Source organism: Mesoplodon bidens, assembly GCF_964165515.1.
Source record: "Mesoplodon bidens genome assembly, chromosome: 7".
NCBI lineage: Eukaryota > Metazoa > Chordata > Mammalia > Artiodactyla > Ziphiidae > Mesoplodon > Mesoplodon bidens.
Window position 1 is genome coordinate 29233474 of NC_138164.1, and position 19606 is coordinate 29253079.

Here is a 19606-nt window from a genome sequence, read left to right on the forward strand (position 1 = left end):
ACAGCCCCTCTCCTAGTGTAGCAAAGTGCTGGCTTTAGCCTAACTTAAATATACTTTTAAAAGGTAAAGTGACATAAAAGAAGTAACCCTCTGGGATTATCAGTCATTTTAAACATTTACTTTATTATATTTTCAATTTTTTCTGCAAAAAAGAAGGAACGCTTGCTAAACTTCACTGATACTGTACATTAAATCATCTTGGTACTGAAATGTTTATCATATCATTCTCTAATTACATTATTAAAATATGACAGAAGGATTTAAATCTCATCAGTAAGTATAATGTATCACTGAAAATAAAATAAGAACATATAGTATATTCAGTAGAAAATAAAAAAGATTAAAGCTACGTTCAGACTTGATAAGTCTGGTGGCAGGGTGGTACAGGTGCTGTCTCTCTCTACCTCCTCAACTGCCCTTTTACCATTTCAAACTCCCTCCTAGGGATAGATAGTAAAGCATGAACTGCAGTCAGAAGCAGCTGCACCAGGAGCCCCCTTACTCCCTTGGTGACAGCAGCAGCAGCAATCAAGTAATAAAAATGCAATTCCATGTTTAAACTGTACCCCCTTGCTGTCACCACTCCAACCACCACACAGGCACAGAACATCCTGGGGCCGCCCCTCAGGCTTGGGCCCCTTGGTCCACTGGAGCAATGCTTCTGGCATAGGCGGTAGAAACAGAGTGGGCAGAGCACAAAAATTCAAAGTATATAGATTACTGTAAAGCAAGTTTATGAGCACAAACTTTAGGACCAGCCTTGCTGGGAACGAAATTCCATTTCATTTGGCTCTGGCTCCGAGATGAATCACTAAGAGAATGAGGATGGCAGCGTCTCTAGGAAAAGCCCTTCTGCACAGGAATGAAGAGACAGGAGAGACACAAGGGCCAACTCCTAAGAGAGCACTGTGGATTCCTGAACTTGGGGGGGCGGGAGGGGGGCAAAGAGGCTCAGTGAGGAAGGGGGACAGAATGGGCATTTTAAAACGCACACTGACAACACGCATGAACTTTGAAAAATTATGCTAAGTGAATAAGCAGAAGACAAACACTTATATGACTCCACTTATATGAGGTACCAAGAGTAGTCAGATTCATAGAGACAGAAATCAGAATGGTGGTTACCAGCAGATGGGGGGATGAGGGATGGGCAGTTATTGATTGGGTAGGCAGTTCCAGGTTAAGATAAAAAATGAACCATGCAAATTAAGTAATATAGAGATCAAAAAATAAATCAATGATTAAAAAAGAAAATATTAAAACATTAACATAGACTTATTCTAAAAGCAAAACATTCTTTAAAATGCAAAGAAAATAGACAAATATGACAAATAGACAAATATGGCAAGGAAGGGGGAAGGTAAAAATAAACAACCTTAATAAAAGTAAATAGATGAAAGAAAAATAAGATATTTATAAACTACAAAATTAAAAACAGTGATAAAATCCATAGTTGACAAGGATGCAAAGAAGATACCTTAATTACTCTGTGAGTAGGAAAAATAACTGGTAATAAAACCTTTTTAGAAGGCAATTTGATAATGCCAAAAAAAATTTCAAAAGTTTATATCCTTGGACCAGCCACTATACTTCCTTTAAGAAATCTAGAGTTCTGGTTCAAGACAGTGACACAGGAAGATCCTGAACTCACTTCCTCCTATAGACACACCAAGTCTGCAGATAAATAAGGAACAATTTCCTCTGAGAAATACCTACAATCTGGCTGAACAATTACCACACACTGGGCAAAAGAGAAGAAAATCACATCAAAGTGGGTGGGAAGGCTGGGATACAGTCTTGCCATAAAACCCACCCCTGGAACAGTGACCCAAAGTTAAGAGGAAACTCAAAACCCAGACCTCTTCTTGAGGAATGAAGGGTTTGACCCCATACTAGTCACCCCAACTTTAAAGACCTGCACCTGAGTAACAAGCTCCCAAAATATCTAGCTTTGCAAATCAACTGGGCTCACAACAACGATATCCACAAGACTGTACATCTCAAAAAGGGCTCCTATGCTGGGACTCACCTGCCCCAGGGTAGTCAATGGAGCTCAGACTTTAAGTGAAAGAGCTTCACTTGGGTAGATTAAAGCATTGGTCTGAGAGGCAGGCATCTAATCTAATACACACGTCTAAGAACTTGCTGGAACACTCTCTGGGTACATAGGCTAGCGGGCACCATCTTTGCACCCTCTGTCTACTAGCCAACAGGTGCCATCATTGCTTTTTCCTTTTCTGGTGGATGCCATCTATCCGCACATGCTCTGCCTCACTCCACACATCAGGCACCATATTTGCACTCTCCCTCAGCCTTGCTCTAGCCAGTGGGTGCCACCTTTTTTATTTTTTTTTCTTTTTCTGGTGGGCACCATCTTTATGTTCCCCCTCTGCCTCCCTACAGCCAGCAGGCAACATGTTCTCACTCTCTCTCTGCCATGCTCCAGGGCACCAGTATCTCTCAGAAGTGAGCTTTATATACTTTTGGAGCCCTGATTTTTGTAGCTACAGCCAAGGGGCCATCCCTTGATCATATGGCTCTGGAGGCCAAGGGAGCTTGCATTCCTGGGTCCCATGGGACTGTAACAATTGGAGAGACAGTTCTTGGCAGGCTACTATCTCCAAGGTTCTGCACAGACAACATAATGACACAACCCCATCTTTCTGTGAAAGAAGCCTATTTGCTTGTACTGGAGCTTTGGCCTGAGAGGCAGGCTTCAGGTTTGGCACACACCTAGGGGCCTATAGAACTCCTCTCAGGGATCATAGGTCAGTGAATGCCATCTTTGCCCTCTCCTTCTGCCTTACTATAGCTTGCCAGTATCTCCTAGAAAAGAGCTTATACATGTATCTAGAGCCTCCGTTTATGCAACTGCCAATCAGGAGACACCACCAGATCACCTGGCTCAAATGGCCAGTGAGGCTTATGCTTGCAGTCTCATAGGACTGTATATATTTTCATACTTTAAAAGTTGCTCCCTGAGCATCTGGCTTCAAAGCATCCTGAATCTATTGCTGACTGATATCTCCCTCCATATGACGCTGACAGGTCATGAGACACCCTCAAGCTACAGGGAGCTAATAAGAATATAATAGGCTGCTTGAACAATCACAAAGGTTTAAGTGACAACCAAGAGTTAGGGTAGGGTTGAATGATAAGGTTCAACCAACAGGACACTGGTCTAGCAGCACCATTTTGGAGTCCTCCCTCCAGCCTACTAATGTCAGGGGCTTACCCACCCATCAGTGGGCCAGCACCAGAGCCAGAAACCCCAGACCCACAGCCAGCCAATCCAGGAACCAGCTCTGTACACCAGCAGGCCAATACCAACCCCAGCCTCCCCAGCCCCCAAGCCTTGCAGCCCCAGCCCCTCCCACCAGTGGGCTGGCATGAGCTCCAGCCTCCCCAGGACCTGCAGCCAACCAGCCCAGAACCTGGTCCTGCCCATCAGCAGGCCAGCACCAGCCCCAGGATCCTCAGGCCATGTGACCAGCCATGCTGGGACCCGGCCCCACACACCAGGGCCTGGCAGTCAATACATGAGGTAGGGCCTGGCAGCCACCTAGAACAGGGACCAGTGCTGCTGACTAGTATGACCACAGTAGTTGGCCCCGCCGTAATAGAAGGATCCATGCAGCCCACATAGGGGGAAACCTTAGAGCATATAGCTCTGGTAAGCAGAAGGGGGTATGCTGCTAAGCTCCATAAGACATCTCCCACATAAACCATTCTCCAAGATTGGAAAACATACTTAACTTACAGAGTTCATAGAAATAAAAACAGAGAATTCAGAAAAATGAGGAGACAGAGGAGTATGTTTGAAACAAAGGAAAAAGACAAAGTCCCAGAAGAAGAACTAAGTAAAGTGGAGATAAACAATCTACCCAATAGAGTGTTCAAGTTAACGATCATGAAGATGCTCAACAAACTCAGGAGAAGAATGGATGGACACAGAGAAAAGGTTAACAAAGCGTGAAAAAATATAAAGATGAACTAAACAGAGCTGAAGAATACAATACCTGACATAAAAATATACTAGAAAGGAATCAAAACAGATTAAATAATAAAAAGAAATGAATCAGTAAACTGGAAGACAGAGTAGTGGAAATCACCCAAGCTGAAGAGAAAGAAAAGAAAAAAGGAATTTAAAAATTTTAGAACAGTTTAAAAGACCTCAAGGACAACATCAAGCATACTAACATCCACTTTATAGGGGTCCCACAAGGAGAAGAGAGAGAGAAAGGGGCAAAGAACTTATTTGAAGAAATAATAGCTGATAATGTCCCTAACCTGAAAAGGAAAAAGACATCCAAGTCCAGAAATCACAGAGAGTCCCAAACAAAATGAAACCAAAGAGGTCTAAACAAAGACACATTATTAAAAAGTGGTAAAAAATTAAAGATAAAGAAAGAATCTTAAAAGCAGCAAGAGAAAAGCAATTAGTTATACACAAGGGAACTTTCATTAGACAAGGAGCTGACTTTTCAGCAGAAACTTTGCAGGGTACACAAAACAAAAAGATATAAAATATGATGTCAAAAATAGTACACATTGGGGGAAGGTGAGTAAAAACACAGGATTGTTAGCATGCATTCAAACTTAAGAGAGCATCAACTTAAACCTTAAACTAACACACACACACACACACACACACACACAAATAGGTTATTATATATGAATCTCATGGTAACCACAAACTAAAAATCTGGGCTTCCCTGGTGGCGCAGTGGTTGAGAGTCCGCCTGCCGATGCAGGGGACACGGGTTCGTGCCCCTATCCCGGAAGATCCCACATGCCGCGGAGCGGCTGGGCCCGCGAGCCATGGCCGCGGAGCCTGTGTGTCCGGAGCCTGTGCTCCGCAACGGGAGAGGCCACAGCAGTGAGAGGCCCGCGTACAGCAAAAAAAAAAAAAAAAAAAAAAAAAATCTATAAGAGATACATACAAAAAAAAGGAATCCAAACATAAAATTAAATAGTCATCAAATCACAAGGGAAGAGGGCAAAATAAGATGACAGAAACAAAAATGAACTATAAAAATAACCAGAAAACAATTAATAAAATGGCAATAACTACATACCTATCAATAATTACTTTAAATGTAAATAGACTAAATGCTCCAATCAAAAGATACAGAGTGGCTGAATGAATAAAAAATCAAGAGTCATATATATGCTGCCTATAAGAGACTCACTTAAGAACTAAAGACAAACACAGACTAAAGTGAGCGGATGGAAAAATCAACTCCATGAAAATGAAAATGAAAAGAAAGCTGAGCTTTCTTTAAAACAGAATTTAACAGACTTTAAAATAAAGACTGTAACAGGAGACATAAAAAGACATTACACAATGATAAAGGGATCAATCCGACGAGCAGACATAACAACTGTAAATTGTTATTTAAAAATGGACAAATCACGTGAATAGACATTTTTCCAAAGAAGACAAACAAATGACCAACAGACACATGAAAGGATGCTAAACATCACTAATCATCAAGGAAATGCAAATTAAAACTGCAAAGAGATATCACCTCACATCTGTCCAGAATGGCTATAATCAAAAAGACAACAAATAACAAGGGTTAACAAGGATGTGGAGAAAAGGGAACCCTTGTGCACTGTTGGTGGGATTGTAAATTAGTACAGCCACTATGTAAAACAGTACGCAGGTTCTTCAAAAAACTTAAAAATAGAACTGCCATATGATCTAGCAATTGCACTTTTGGGGTATTTTTCAAAAGAAATGAACAAAAACACTAATTTGAAAAGATATATGCTCCTCTATGTTCACTGCAGCATTATTTACAATAGCCAAGATATGGAAGCATCCTAAGTGTCCATCCAAAGATGAATGGATAAAGAAGACGTGGTAGGGCCTCCCTGGTGGCGCAGTGGTTGAGAGTCCGCCTGCCGATGCAGGGGACGCGGGTTCGTGCCCCGGTCTGGGAGGATCCCACATGCCGCGGAGCGGCTGGGCCCGTGAGCCATGGCCGCTGGGCCTGCGCGTCCGGAGCCTGTGCTCCGCAATGGGAGAGGCCACAGCAGTGAGAGGCCCACGTACCGCAAAAAGAAAAAAAAAAAAAAAAAAAAGAAGACGTGGTGTGTGTGTGTGTATATATATATATACACAATGCAATATTACTTGCCCATAAAAAAATAATGAAATCTTGCCATTTGTGACAACATGGACAGACCTAGAGAGTATTATGCTAAGTGAAATAAGTTAGACAGAGAAAGACAAACACCCCATATGATTTTACTTTTATGTAGAATCTAAAAAAACAAAACAAGCATAACAAAACAGAAGCAGATTCATAGATACAGAGAACAAACTGCTGGTTGCCTGAGGGGAGGGAGTTGGGAGATGAGTGAAATTGATGAGGAAGATTAAGAGGTACAAACTTCCAGTTATAAAATAGGTTATGGCGGTGTAATGTACAGCATAGGAAATATAGTCAATAATATTGTAATAACTTTGTATGGTGACAGATGGTTATTAGACTTATCATGTAATGTATAAAAATATCAAATCATTATGCTGTGCACCTGAAACTAATATAATATTGTAAATCAATTATACTTCAATAAAAAAGAGGGGAAAAAAAGACGTGAATGCAAGACTTGAAAGCATAAAACTCCTAGAAAAGAAAGCCACTGCTTACTTACTCGTACATGTACATAAAGGTGAAGGAACTGAACAGGATGTTCACTGAACTGCAGTCATTCATAACAACAAACAATATAGAAATAATCTAATATCCACCAGTAGAGTACTAGCATATAATTATATTATGGAATGCCACACAACCACTCAAAATAATAAGGTTAACATTTATACTTATGTAAAGATCTTCAGGACCTACTGCCACGAAAGACTTGTTACAGAAGAAAATATAATGTAAGGAAAATTTTTAAAACTATATCTATATATTTGTACATATGAATATGAAGAGAGAAGAAACAGACTATAAGGAACATATCAAACCTTGAACTGGTTTACTCTAATGAAGGACTAAGAGTTAGAGGAGAGGATGAAATGAATGTCTAAAGATTTTTTCTATAGAGCTCATTAAATTTGAAACATATTCTGAAAATATTTTAAAATTTTGGGTAATCAAATTTTACAAAGTTTTATATGAGATAAAACATTATAAAATGTTTAAAGATAACATGAATCTATAACGAATGAAACTACTGATGTATCATCCTTATATCTAGGATCATAACTACTGACAATTATTTGCTTACAATTCCTCATTTTACACAAGTTAAAACTGAAGGCCAAACAGCTGATTTTCAGAATTATAGTAAACTATAAGACCTATAAAAGAAAAATATATATCCATAGTTTTCAGTAAAGAAGGAATTCTGCAGAAATGCTCAACTGTAATTCTTTGAATTTCCAATAACACCCCTTGTCAAAGTGCTGAAAGGTACTTTGAAGGGTTTATTCTCTGTCTGAAGTAAAGATCTTCAACAAAATCACTCTAATCATAAAAATTACTATCTTATTCTATAGTAACAATATTAAGTATATCTTTTTCAAGATTTTCTAAGAAGCCTATATAATTGGACCATAATAACTCTATTCCTCTCACTTAGTTAACTGCCTTACAAAGTGCTTTTTTAACATATCTCAAGCTATACCCAAGGACTGACATTAAAAAAAAAAGTCCTAAATGAAAACCCTCTGTGTTTTCTATAATATTAAGAAATTTCTAAAATATGTTTCACTGTATATTCTTCTGGGTCCCCTATAATTTGAAGACCTATGACAAATTTCTTTCATAACTCAGGATCAGGTGTTAGTTTACTTCATAATGCGAAGAATAGACAATTATTTTGTTCCCCAACCCAGGGGACATCCAGCAGTGTCAAGAGATGATTTTGATTGTCACAGCGGGGAAATGGAGGGCTAATGGCACCAGAAGGTAGAGGCCAGAGGTGACACTAAATATCCTAAAATGCACAAAACAGCCCCCCACAACAAATAACTATGTGGCATAAAATGTCACTGGTACTGAGATTGAGAAACATCGGCTAGAAAAGGACCAACATAATCCATCCTCGTTCCTTCTTTCAGTGGCTACTGACATGTTCAGGGCTAAGTCAGCTAACCCAGAGTTTGCTCTCCCTTCTTGTCACTTTTCTCCCTACGACATCCCAAGTGCTGTAAGATATTCTGGTTAGTAATGAGTTTTATTCTAGGAAAATATCAGAAATGTCAATTTTAATATCTTTCTAGTAGGTAAAGGGTTATGTATAATTTAATATAATTTAACCTAATACTGTATTAAATCAAGGTTCAGGTAATATTTTATAAGTGAAAAACACAATGTTTCTTACCTTAAATAGACAACGGCATATATATTCATATACCATATGTTTTAATGAGTTGATAAGAGACTGAATCCTCTGTTCTGTATTTTCAGAATCCTGTAGATTACAATTTGAAAATTGAAAAACCATTAGGAAATTCATGAACATTTAAAAGGTACCCCACAGTTTAATCATGCTTATAAATTTTTCCTCCAGACTCAAAACTGATTCTGGAACAATTATCTTCAGCAATCAGACTCAAGGGACCAGACGAATAAGTGCATTAAACTTCTACATTAATATAATAAAAAAAATTGATGTATTATTTAATGTATAGAGTTAAAGCTTTCAATAAATGAAAATTATAATCAATAACCAGTAATATCATATGAAATGAATTTGACCATACCACTGTGATTACTACTGGCATTAAAAATACTACATCAATCTGGGTTAAAGCCATTTAATTACTTGAATTATAATTACCAATCCAGCCCCAAAACAGTATGACCAGAACCATACTATAAAGAATTTTCTCATCTCCAGTATAGGAACCTAAACAATCTTAAACCATGCCCTCCAGCTTGAATTTGAAATACATGGTGTAAAAATTCATGCATAGTTTTAGTTTTTTATCTGCTTTTGTACCTCCATTGTACATGATTGTTATGATTTGAAAAAATACCATTAATGGCTATTTTATTTGATTAATGAAAAATGGCTTGGGGTAGGAATAGTGGAGGGGATGTTGTAAAGGCTGGCCTTTTCCCTTAGTGTGATATGAGTGTAAGCTTCACTTCATTCTGGGTGCAATTGGAGAATACATGCCTTGCAGAATTCAATTCTGGTATAACATTTAGACAAAATTTGATTGCTTCCTTGTGATGATAATTGGCAAGAAAAAAAAAACCCTAGCAAAATAATTTTAACAGTTCAGAGAAGTACACCCAGGATGACAGGAGGAGCAATAAAATGTGTGAAATTAGCAGAAAACATTGTGACTTGATACTCAGATACATCAAACGTAGGTTTCTGGCCTTGTTGGTAGCATGCTCTAACCAAGAGAGCTCATTATTCACAGTTCATACCACAAACACTTCTCTTAATTTTACTATTTATTAACAAAGATCACATGTGAAATTGAAGCTTAGATCCACTAAAAGACACTCTAATGTGAGACAGAATATAGTACCTACAAGGTCCAGTAGATTTTCAATGTATGTATTTCTATGTATTTCATATTATATTTTGCAAATGAACTCAAATGCCCACCTAAACACATCTGTGCATATACATGTACACACACATGCAAAGGTCAATGTTATTCAATGGCCATATTATCACAGAACTATTGTCACTGAGGAAATACTGAGCTATAAGCTTTTCTAAACAGCACAAAATAACCAGTATTTTTACTAAGTTGAGTTAGACCTTCTAACTTATTTCTCAGTTCTTATATTTTATAGGGTCATTGAATTTTAACAAACTTTTTTTACTAAAAGATAAGAATGAATTTTAAATGAACTTATTACTGTGTACTTTCTAAGTGATTTATACAAAATTATTAATGCAAAAGAAGTTAAGTATAAATGACTGTCTAGATTTACCTGTGACACAGCAAATTAGAAATATGATCAATATATCATGAACCAACTCTCACAGACTTTACACTATTACTGTTTTTTGTAAAATTTCTTCTACCAGCACAATAGTATAAATGGTTTGATTAAATTTAACATACTAAAATTCATTTTTTTTAAACCAAAGGACAAAGAACACAATTATGTATTCTTCAGCCCTTTCCTGCATCTTGAAACCTTATCTTTGTCCAAAGGACATTATATATATACGTGGGAGAAATGCTTATCTTGTCTCCCAGGACTGAGATGACAGATTTTACTAACAAAGCCTACCCCCACAGCAGAAGCTCTTCGTTAGGTGCCATTTTATTTCAAATCTAATGGAAGAACAACTTCAAATGATTTACTTTAGTGGAAAAGACATCAGTAAACTTTAATCATTATTTGTAATCAAATAAAGATTTTCTGAAATAACTCATTCATGAAAATATTAAGTAGTCCATGCCAATGAAGACAAAGATTTTTTCCTGTTTTATTCTCCATTATATCACCCATGCACCTAGAAAAATGTCTGCCACATGGTAAGTCTGCGATAAATATTAACTGAATGAATAATAATCTTTCCTCAGAAAGATAGACTTAAGTAAACCTACTCAGATATGAAATTTTACTCCTAACTATCTAAAAGAACAAATTATTCTCACCCAAAATATAATTCTAAAAAACACTTAGTATTATACTGATCACAAAAACTATAAACAACTTGATGAATTTGGTTTCATAAAAATATTTTTAATAAGTTAAAAAGCAAATTAATAAACCCAAAATATTTGCAACATATGACAAAGGTTTAGTGTCCTTAATATATAAGAAACTCTTATAAGTAAAATTTTAAAATACTAATACCATAGAATGTAAAAATAATAATTCACCAAAGAAAAAACACAAATAATCTGATATTTATCTTACAACTGATATTTATCTTACAAGTGACCAAAGACTTTCAAATATAGTGAAATATTTTTCAATTACCTAACAGGATAATTATTAAAAGTTATATAATATTCATTTTTGCTCAAGGTATAGATTAAAAAGGCCCCTGTTGTTGTATTAGTTTAATACACCAACAGCATATATTTCCAAAGGATAATTAGACAATATTTGTCTAAAGCCTTACAAATGTGCATTTTTGCCCCAGCTATCCAAGTCTAGGAATTTAACTAGGAAAATAATTGGAGAAACAAAACACTGGGGAAAAACCCTGTAAGTGTCTATAGCTATTTTAAACATAACCCCCAAATTATTTGACCCTCCATCCATCAAGAGTTAAAGTCTCTCTCCCCTTCTTGAATCTGTGTAGGCTCTGACTGCTTCAACCCATAGAATACAGCAGAAATGACCCAAGGCTGGGTCATAAAAGGCAATTCAGCTTCTGCCTTGTTCACTGAAATATATGTTTGGTATCTCAGTATGCAATATGAGGAATCCAATTACTCTGTGCTGTGAGGAAGCCAAGTTTCACGGAGAGGTGCTGCAGTCAGCAGTCCAAGTCATCAAGTCCACCCACCCCAAGTACCAGATATGAAAGTGAAGCCTCCCCAAAACCACTTGCACTCTCAATTCCTCACAACCAAGACCCCAGACCTTGTGAAGCAGAGGTAAGCCATCCCTGTAGTGCCCTGACAAAATTCCCCATAGAATCCATGAGCATAAGAAAGAATCAATGAGCATAAGAGAAACATTGTTTTAATCTGCTAAATTTGGGGGTAATAAGATATTCAGCAGAGATAACCATAACACCCTATAGGAGGTAGCTAAATAAAGTAGGGTATAGCCTCACAAGCTCTCAAAAATATTGTGTAGGTTTGTATTTATTGACATGAAAATTGTGTACAATATATTTTTAAAGCACAGTATTATACCTTTTGGTAAAAATTATGTGTATTCTTTAATATATTGTTCCCTCCATTAGAATACAAGCTTGATAAAACAGTGTATATTCCTGTATTCCCATTTTCTAGAACAATATCGGGTACGTATTATAGCCTCAAACAACAAGGGTATACAAAGAAATTTTAAATGTTGCTTTCCCCAGGTAATGGGATTATGTGGATAATTTCTTATATTTATACCTTCCTGAATCATCCATGTTTTTTTTTAATGATCATCTGAGAAGATAATCATTTATTAATTTATACTCAGAACATAAATCATTTCCATTAAGAGGACTGCCACATTGGGACAGTTTGTTAAAAACATAAAATGCAACTAAGGAGCTAGTTTCTTTTAAATATAGTTTAAAAGTGTTACATATGGTATTTTGAAACATAATTCCAAGCAACTTTTCTCATGAAATTATTACAAATTAAGCAGTTAGTAAAGCGATCTCTCTCATTCAGTCTCAGCTATGGGGTAACCAACAGCATACCTGTTTGTTTTGCAGAGTTCGCTGGAAAAGTCGGAGAAATGCAGCCAAACTAAAACGGTACATGTTATTAATTTTTGACAAGTCAGAGATAATGAAGTACATCTTGCTGGCACTCTCAGCCAGAGGGAGATAGGCATCTCGCTCCTGTGGAACAAGGGGGGGTGGGGGTGGGGGGCGGGAAGGGTGACACCTTAGTTCTAATGCTTTACTGCCACCTACAGACTGCTATGCACATATCTAGCCACAGCCTTACTTTCAACATACATACAACAAATAAAGATGAATCACAGAATTTTATAAAGAAACTGCATAATCCAGCTTTTCTATTTTTAAGTTTTTATATTTCTTTTAATCCTAAAACATTACATTTTTGTTTTGTATTTTTATGTAACTGCAGGCAATGTATTCTAAATACTTCCCCTCCCCTCTGATTACAGAGCTAGAAGTAGTACATGGGTTGGTTTTAATGAAGACCAAGAATATTTGTGTTAGGGGAAAGAGGTAAGCACCTGTATTAGGGTTAAATGGAATGGTAAACAGTTGTGATCAGAGGTCACGTACGTCATGTAAGACAGCATGGCACTACAGGCTACCCCTGCAGTGGAGAAAACTTAGAACAATGAACCTAGTGTGTGGGACTGGTACCAACAAGAACACTGATGGAAGTAGAGGTAGAGTAGAAGACTGTAACGAGTGTCCACATTAAGATAATAAAGCACCTAGCACTGTTCAGCATAAGCATAGAACAAACCAATAATCACAGGGGCTTTCATTCTGGCTGAAGGTAAACGATGATAAAGATGAAAGGATCATAGGATTAAATGGCCTTGAGGTTATGAACTGAACTCTGAGAAGGTTCTCCATGTCATTCTGATCAAAGCACCAGGATTATAAATATGATACTGGTAAAATTATGTATGTGACTCAGCGATGCCTGTTCAGAAAGAGAAGGCACAGAAAGTTCAAAAGCCTTTTGGTATACAGTGACAGCTATGACATCTGCCAATTTTAGCTATGGTAGAGAAGGTGGGATGACTGGATTGGAAACAGGCTATAAGTTTTTTCTTCTTCTGATTTTAACAGAGTTCTTTCTCAAGTGAAGAAAGTAATACTATGTAAGTGTAGAATTTGAGCAACAGCTGAAAAACACCTAAAATAACATTTGGAAAAGTCATTGAGGGAAATGGGAAATATTAAAGGATGTCAGTAAGGGTTCAGGTCAGGTTGGAGTCTGGGAATTCACAATAACATTAATCTGCTTCATTGTTTGATTTTCTTCAGCAAATCTCTGTCACCAAATGTAGGAGGAAAAAAAAAAAAGATACATTGTACTGATATAAGGTTGAAATTTTGCTCTAGGAAATGTCGAAAGACTAAAGCAAGAAGGATTTTAACCATTTTTAAGAAAAGAGTTCAGATCAACACATTCATGGGGTCCAGGATGAGTAGGAAAGAAAAATGTTTTTGATGGAAAGAATAGCTTTTAACTATTTTATTGATATTCTTAACTTGACCTAACTTAAGAAAAGTTCCAGGAATGGCAAAGATGCTCTCTAATAGTCATTTTAAATGTGCTAATTTTCAATTTCAGTACAAATTTATAGCTCTAGAACTTTGGATAACATGCCAGAAATCAGTAGTACTCAGCAGGGCTCCATGACCAGCACTCCATACCCTTGATACCCTCAACATCTATCGCCCTCTCTATAATAAGAATTAGACCCAAGGACCTGGTGTTTTTGAATAGCTTTCTTTTTTTGCAATCATCATTCCCCTGAAGTCCTGGTACTAAAATTTGTATCATATTAACATGAAAGTTTAAGAAAACAATATAATATCACAAAGAAGGAAATATTTACTTGATCAAGAGAAATTTGGAGTTTGTGAGATTCTTTAAGTGACTCCTGAATAAGTGCACTGCTTGCTTTTGTCTGATTCAAAGATTCAATCAAATCCTTATTTTCCAAAATATTGCCTTGAGATGTGGCAAGTGTCTGCAGAAAAATTAATAAAATCATATGAACATTATTATATATATTAAAATAATCAATTAAAAGAAGCCCATGTTAACTATCATTAATTTGATGATGTTTTTGGGAACTTATGTTCTCTAAAAAGAATTTCATTATTTTACAGCCTTTTGTATCAAAAGATACTGTAAATCATTATATGATACTATATCATCAAAACATTGTATATGTATTAATTTTATCAACCTAATAAAAATATAAACTATTTAAAGTTACAGATCAAATCATAATTTCATGCTACCTTTGAATGTTTTTCTGAGCATAAAATCAAATATTAATGAATAATACAGTATAAAGACGATATTAGTTAAAAATTGCTTGTCTTAAACATTACTCCTAGAAGTCTTATATTCCAAGACATCTACCTTTTTCTATTTGAATTTTGACTTTAAGATACATATTGATGTGTCTTTGATACAACCAAAAACATGTTAAAGGTACTATAATTTTTAAAAAAACAATATTTGATTATAATCAAAATAATGTAATATGAAAAATATCCTGAATAGCTTAATTTTACCTCTAAAAGAGATTCTTCAAGCTTAGCTAACTGTATTTTCTTATCTTCTTCCTGTTGTAATAGTTTTGTTTTCTGATCCTCTAAATCAGGTTTCTCATGCTGAATAGTTAATGCCAAAAGCTTAAAAAAAAAGCCAAGGTTATTCTAGCAATAAAGTTCAAACAAAACAAACCAAAATGAAAACTTCCCACAAACAGGCCTTATGTTTGATCAAATATTACAAGTATAATGATACTACTATGTACTTCATTTCATTCTTTCTAGTTAAACATATGAGACACCTTCACAATTATTTCTGACAAAAGAGGCAAATGAATAGTTACCTAATTGATAAAATGTTAAATATTATAGGACAGCTATAAGAAATTGCATTACTTAACATATCAACATGTAATATTCAGTTCTTAAATTAGATTAAATATATAAAAACTATGGAAGCAAACATTTTTAATGGTAAGTAGTCACAAAAAGAAAGTTACCTTACTTAAAATACTATATTAAAATCACGAGACACCACATCATATCCACTAAGATGGCTATAATTAAAAAGACAAATGATAATAAATGTTGGCCAGAATGTGGAGAAAGGGGAACCCTCATACATTATTGGTAGGAAAGTAAAATTGTGCAGCTACTTTGGAAAACTTTGTCTATTCCTCAAAATGGTAAACATAGAGTTACCATAAGACTCAGAAATTCCACTAAAAAAGCATTGAATTGTAAACTTTCAAGGGGTGAATTGTACGATATATGAACTGAATCTTAATAAAGCTGTTGAAAACTGCTATGTCAAATTCTTCAGTTTGAAACTTTAAAATAGGAAATGACATTAGCATTTCATAAAATATATTAATTTGAAATCTATTGTATAAGCATGTTCATTTAGTTCTTGTTAAAGTAATACCTAAATAGCCCTTTTCAGCAATTACTGTGGAGATCTTTTATATAGAAGAAGCAATTTTGTCAATTCTGCCAAGCTTTGAGTAACCTGTATATTGTTTTATTTATGAGAAGTACCATCAAGCCAATCAAAAGACATTGTTCATAAAAATATGCAGTGAGTCATCTAGTATGGCAAGAAAAATATTTTAATAGGAGAGTTTTAGAAATTATAATAAAGTAAAAACCATGGTAAATATAATGCTATCATATAAATCAAAAGAGAAAAAATACACTATTTTTAGATGCTAGAAAACAGGATGATACTAAAAAAGTCAACAGGATATCTTTAAAGAGGAAAAATTAGTAAGGGAGTGTAGAAGTAAAAAATCTGTATATGAAAATCATTTTGCAATCCATGTAATACCTATAAACTGTAATAAGCCATACACAGATAAAGTGAATTCAAACATGCAAATGCTCTAGTCAAAAAAAAAAAAATGTTGGATTTGGAATCAAAGACCCTCACCTAGCTGAATAAGTCAATAACTGCAATTTTAACTTTTAAACTTCAGTTTTCACAGTTAAAAAAAATAAAGTTGCTAATCTTAACATGTATGATCCTCCATTTCTCAAATTCTAACAAATATAACAGAAGTAGACTGTAAAATTAAAGTTATACTGGAAGAAGCAGCAATTTGACATTAGCAACAAATATACAATTCTAACACTAATGGAAAATGAAATAAACCCAAATGTGTTACTGATTTGCAAGCATATTTTCAAAATCATGAGTTTAAATGCTAATCAGTTTAACAAAATAGCTTCCCACTCAAAATATTTCATTAGTATACAAAGATACTAAGATACTAAGATTTCTAAGGCAAATGATTGTCCATATATACCTGTCCTCGTAATCCACTTCTTGTTGTAGTAAAGTTAACCTCAGTAACAATGGAAGCTGCATCCGGTGGAATAAAGGGATTTGGGTTTCTTGTTGACAAAAAAAGGCGAAATTCTTCATTGTAGTCGATAATTTTGTCACCTATTTGTACCACATAACGTGGTCCTGTTTTTTTTAAATGACATAATTAGTTGGCCGGAATATTCTGAATTTTGCTACATGACATTAAAAAATATAATTTTCTAGTACTTCTAAATAGGTTTTACTACAGGCTTTTCGATACAGTCCAAAATACAGCAACAGCAAGGCCACCCAAAAGACTATTAACGAGAATGTTCTACTGATCGGTCAGCACTTATGCAAACAAGCATAAATAATATTCATTAAGACAATCCTAGGATACTGAAGCATCAAAGGAATATCTACTTATATTCAATATAGCTTTAACATTAACTATATGTTTGATATTACCAATTTTTCTGAAATGTTTGATTATAGATGACAAAAATAGAAACTCTTATTAATTATTCTCTACTTCAAAATTCATCAGTGTTTATTGTACTAGTATTTAAGATGTAACACTTGAAAACAGAATGACCTGGTAAAAACCTGGAATTAACAACATATGAGTAATTGCAAAGAATCCATTATTAATGTCAAAAGAAGATTTATTCAGACTGCCGTACACAGGTACTTTGCAACAAATTAAGCTGAGAAAAAGTAAACTTCTGCCTCACAAAGGAGTTTTTTTATATTCTAATATAAAAAACAATTATATTAATTATACAACATATACAGAAAAATCAATCAACAATTACATGCATTACTTATGATATTAACTGATAAAAAATCATTTTTTAGGTAAAAAATATATATTATCAAAGATTATTTTCTAATGCTAAGAAAAACAATGTAATGAACTTTTGAGAATCCTAGAATAGATTTTAAAATTTAGTTAACTTTTTAAAGTTAATGTGAAAAGAATTCAATATGCACTTTATGAAAGAGGATATGTAAATGGTTAAAAAACAATATCAAAATAATGCTGAACTTTAACCATTATTAGAAAAAAACAAATTTAAAGGTTCAATGTAATAACTATACACCAACTAGAATGATTCAAGAAAATGCAAGCAGGATAAAAATGCAAAGAATACTACTTCTAAGGACATCATAGTAAAACCACTGAAAATCCATGACAAATGCAGCACAACAATAATGCAAAGGCAGGTATTGGGTATATGGAGTTAAAGAGCAATACTGGAAAAGTTTTAAAGTATTTATCTATATTTAAAAAATAAGCCACAGATGCATACTGCTATACACAGGACAGCCATTAAAAACTATCAGGTTAATTAGAAAACTACATTAGTTATTTCATGAATTGGTTAACTGTATTACATTACAAACATTAAGACTGCCATGGTGAATAAAAATGCAAAACCAAATGATATACTGTTTATGAGAAACACACTTTATAAAGAAAACCAACAGAAAACTGAAAGTAAAACAATGGAAAAATACACCATGCGAACACCAAACTCCAAAATTAGTGTAATCATTCTAATACCGAATTCTAAAACTTGAGATACTTCTAAAGACAAAAGACAGTTGATAATGATAAAGAAAATAACCAAACAGGAAGACAGCACATTCCAAATATGTATGCATCCAAACACACAACTTCAAAATATTTAAAGTAAAAATTGACGGAACTAAAAGAAAAAATTCAAACTCATAGAGACTTTTTCTCAGTACATGATAGAGCAAATAGAAATTAAAAGTAAAGGTATAGAAAATCTGAACGTTACTATTAACAAACTTGAATTAATTGATGTTAGAGAAAATTAAAATAACCAAGAGCAAAATTTACACAATTTTCAAGTGTACACAGAATATTTGTGAAAATTAACCAATGCCAGATCATAAAAAAAGCTTCAACAGGATTAAAAAAACTGAATACTTCAGAATAAGTTTTCTGACCACAACAGAGATAAGCTAGAAACCAATCCCAAAAGGGTAACTAGAAAATATCCAACTCCCTGGAAATTAAAGAACAAAAGCAATAAGTAACTTATGAATTAAAAAAATACAAACCAAAACTTGTGGTATGAAGCTGAAGAAGGTCTTAGAAGAAAGTTTACAGACAAAAAAAAATGCATATATTAGGAAAAAGAAAATAATGAATTATCAATACTTTGAATTTCTAGTTCAAGAATCTAGAAAAAAGACAACCAAATAAAACCTAAGGAAAATATTAAGAATAAAATAAATAAAAAGCAAAAATTGAAAATATAATAGAGAAAATCAACAAAGTTAAAAATTTATATTTTGAAAAAATCACTAAAATTGATAAACTGCTATCAAGACCTACCAAAGAAAAAGAGAAAAAAGAAATATCAATATAAAAAAGACACATTATTGAAAAACTCACAGAAATTTTAAAGTTATAAGAATATTATATAAAAACACACCAATACATTTGACAAATTAAATGCAATAGACAAACACATAAAAATTAATCTAAGTTGATATATACACAGAATATAGATTACAAACAAAACTAAATTAACTCAGGGAGAAGAAATCAAGATGGCAAAGCAGGAGGGTGCAGAACACATCAAAAATATGTCTACACGTGAAACAATTCTCATTGAAAGCTAACTGTAGACTAGCAGAACTAGAAGACTGTAAGAAAGATCCATATAGAATTGGGTATAAAGGGATAAGAAGCTATCAGGTCTGGACCTGTGCCCCTGGGAGGGGACTCAGAAGAAGAGGAATCACACAGGCAGAGATCCTCTCTAGGGAGTAGGCGGTTTGAGTCACAAATTGGGCACCCTTGTCCAAAGGTCAGACACTGAGAATGTGAGTCTCCTTGCTGTTTGGAGGGCTGGGGGAACTAACAGGAGGGCTGTGAGAAGCCTGGACTCAATTCGTGAGGAG

General features: G+C 34.7%; 1 protein-coding gene across 1 annotated transcript in view; it reads right to left on the reverse strand.

Moving 5' to 3' along the window:
- Positions 1 to 19606, reverse strand: part of DYNC2H1 (dynein cytoplasmic 2 heavy chain 1) — a 376698-nt gene that overhangs the window by 196146 nt on the left and 160946 nt on the right. The window contains exons 66-70 of the mRNA XM_081241450.1: positions 16662 to 16825; positions 14878 to 14997; positions 14187 to 14321; positions 12328 to 12471; positions 8347 to 8436 (exon numbers count right to left, since the gene is read on the reverse strand). Of these exons, the coding sequence (XP_081097576.1) occupies positions 8347 to 8436; positions 12328 to 12471; positions 14187 to 14321; positions 14878 to 14997; positions 16662 to 16825 (653 nt within the window). The remainder of the gene's footprint in view (positions 1 to 8346; positions 8437 to 12327; positions 12472 to 14186; positions 14322 to 14877; positions 14998 to 16661; positions 16826 to 19606) is intronic.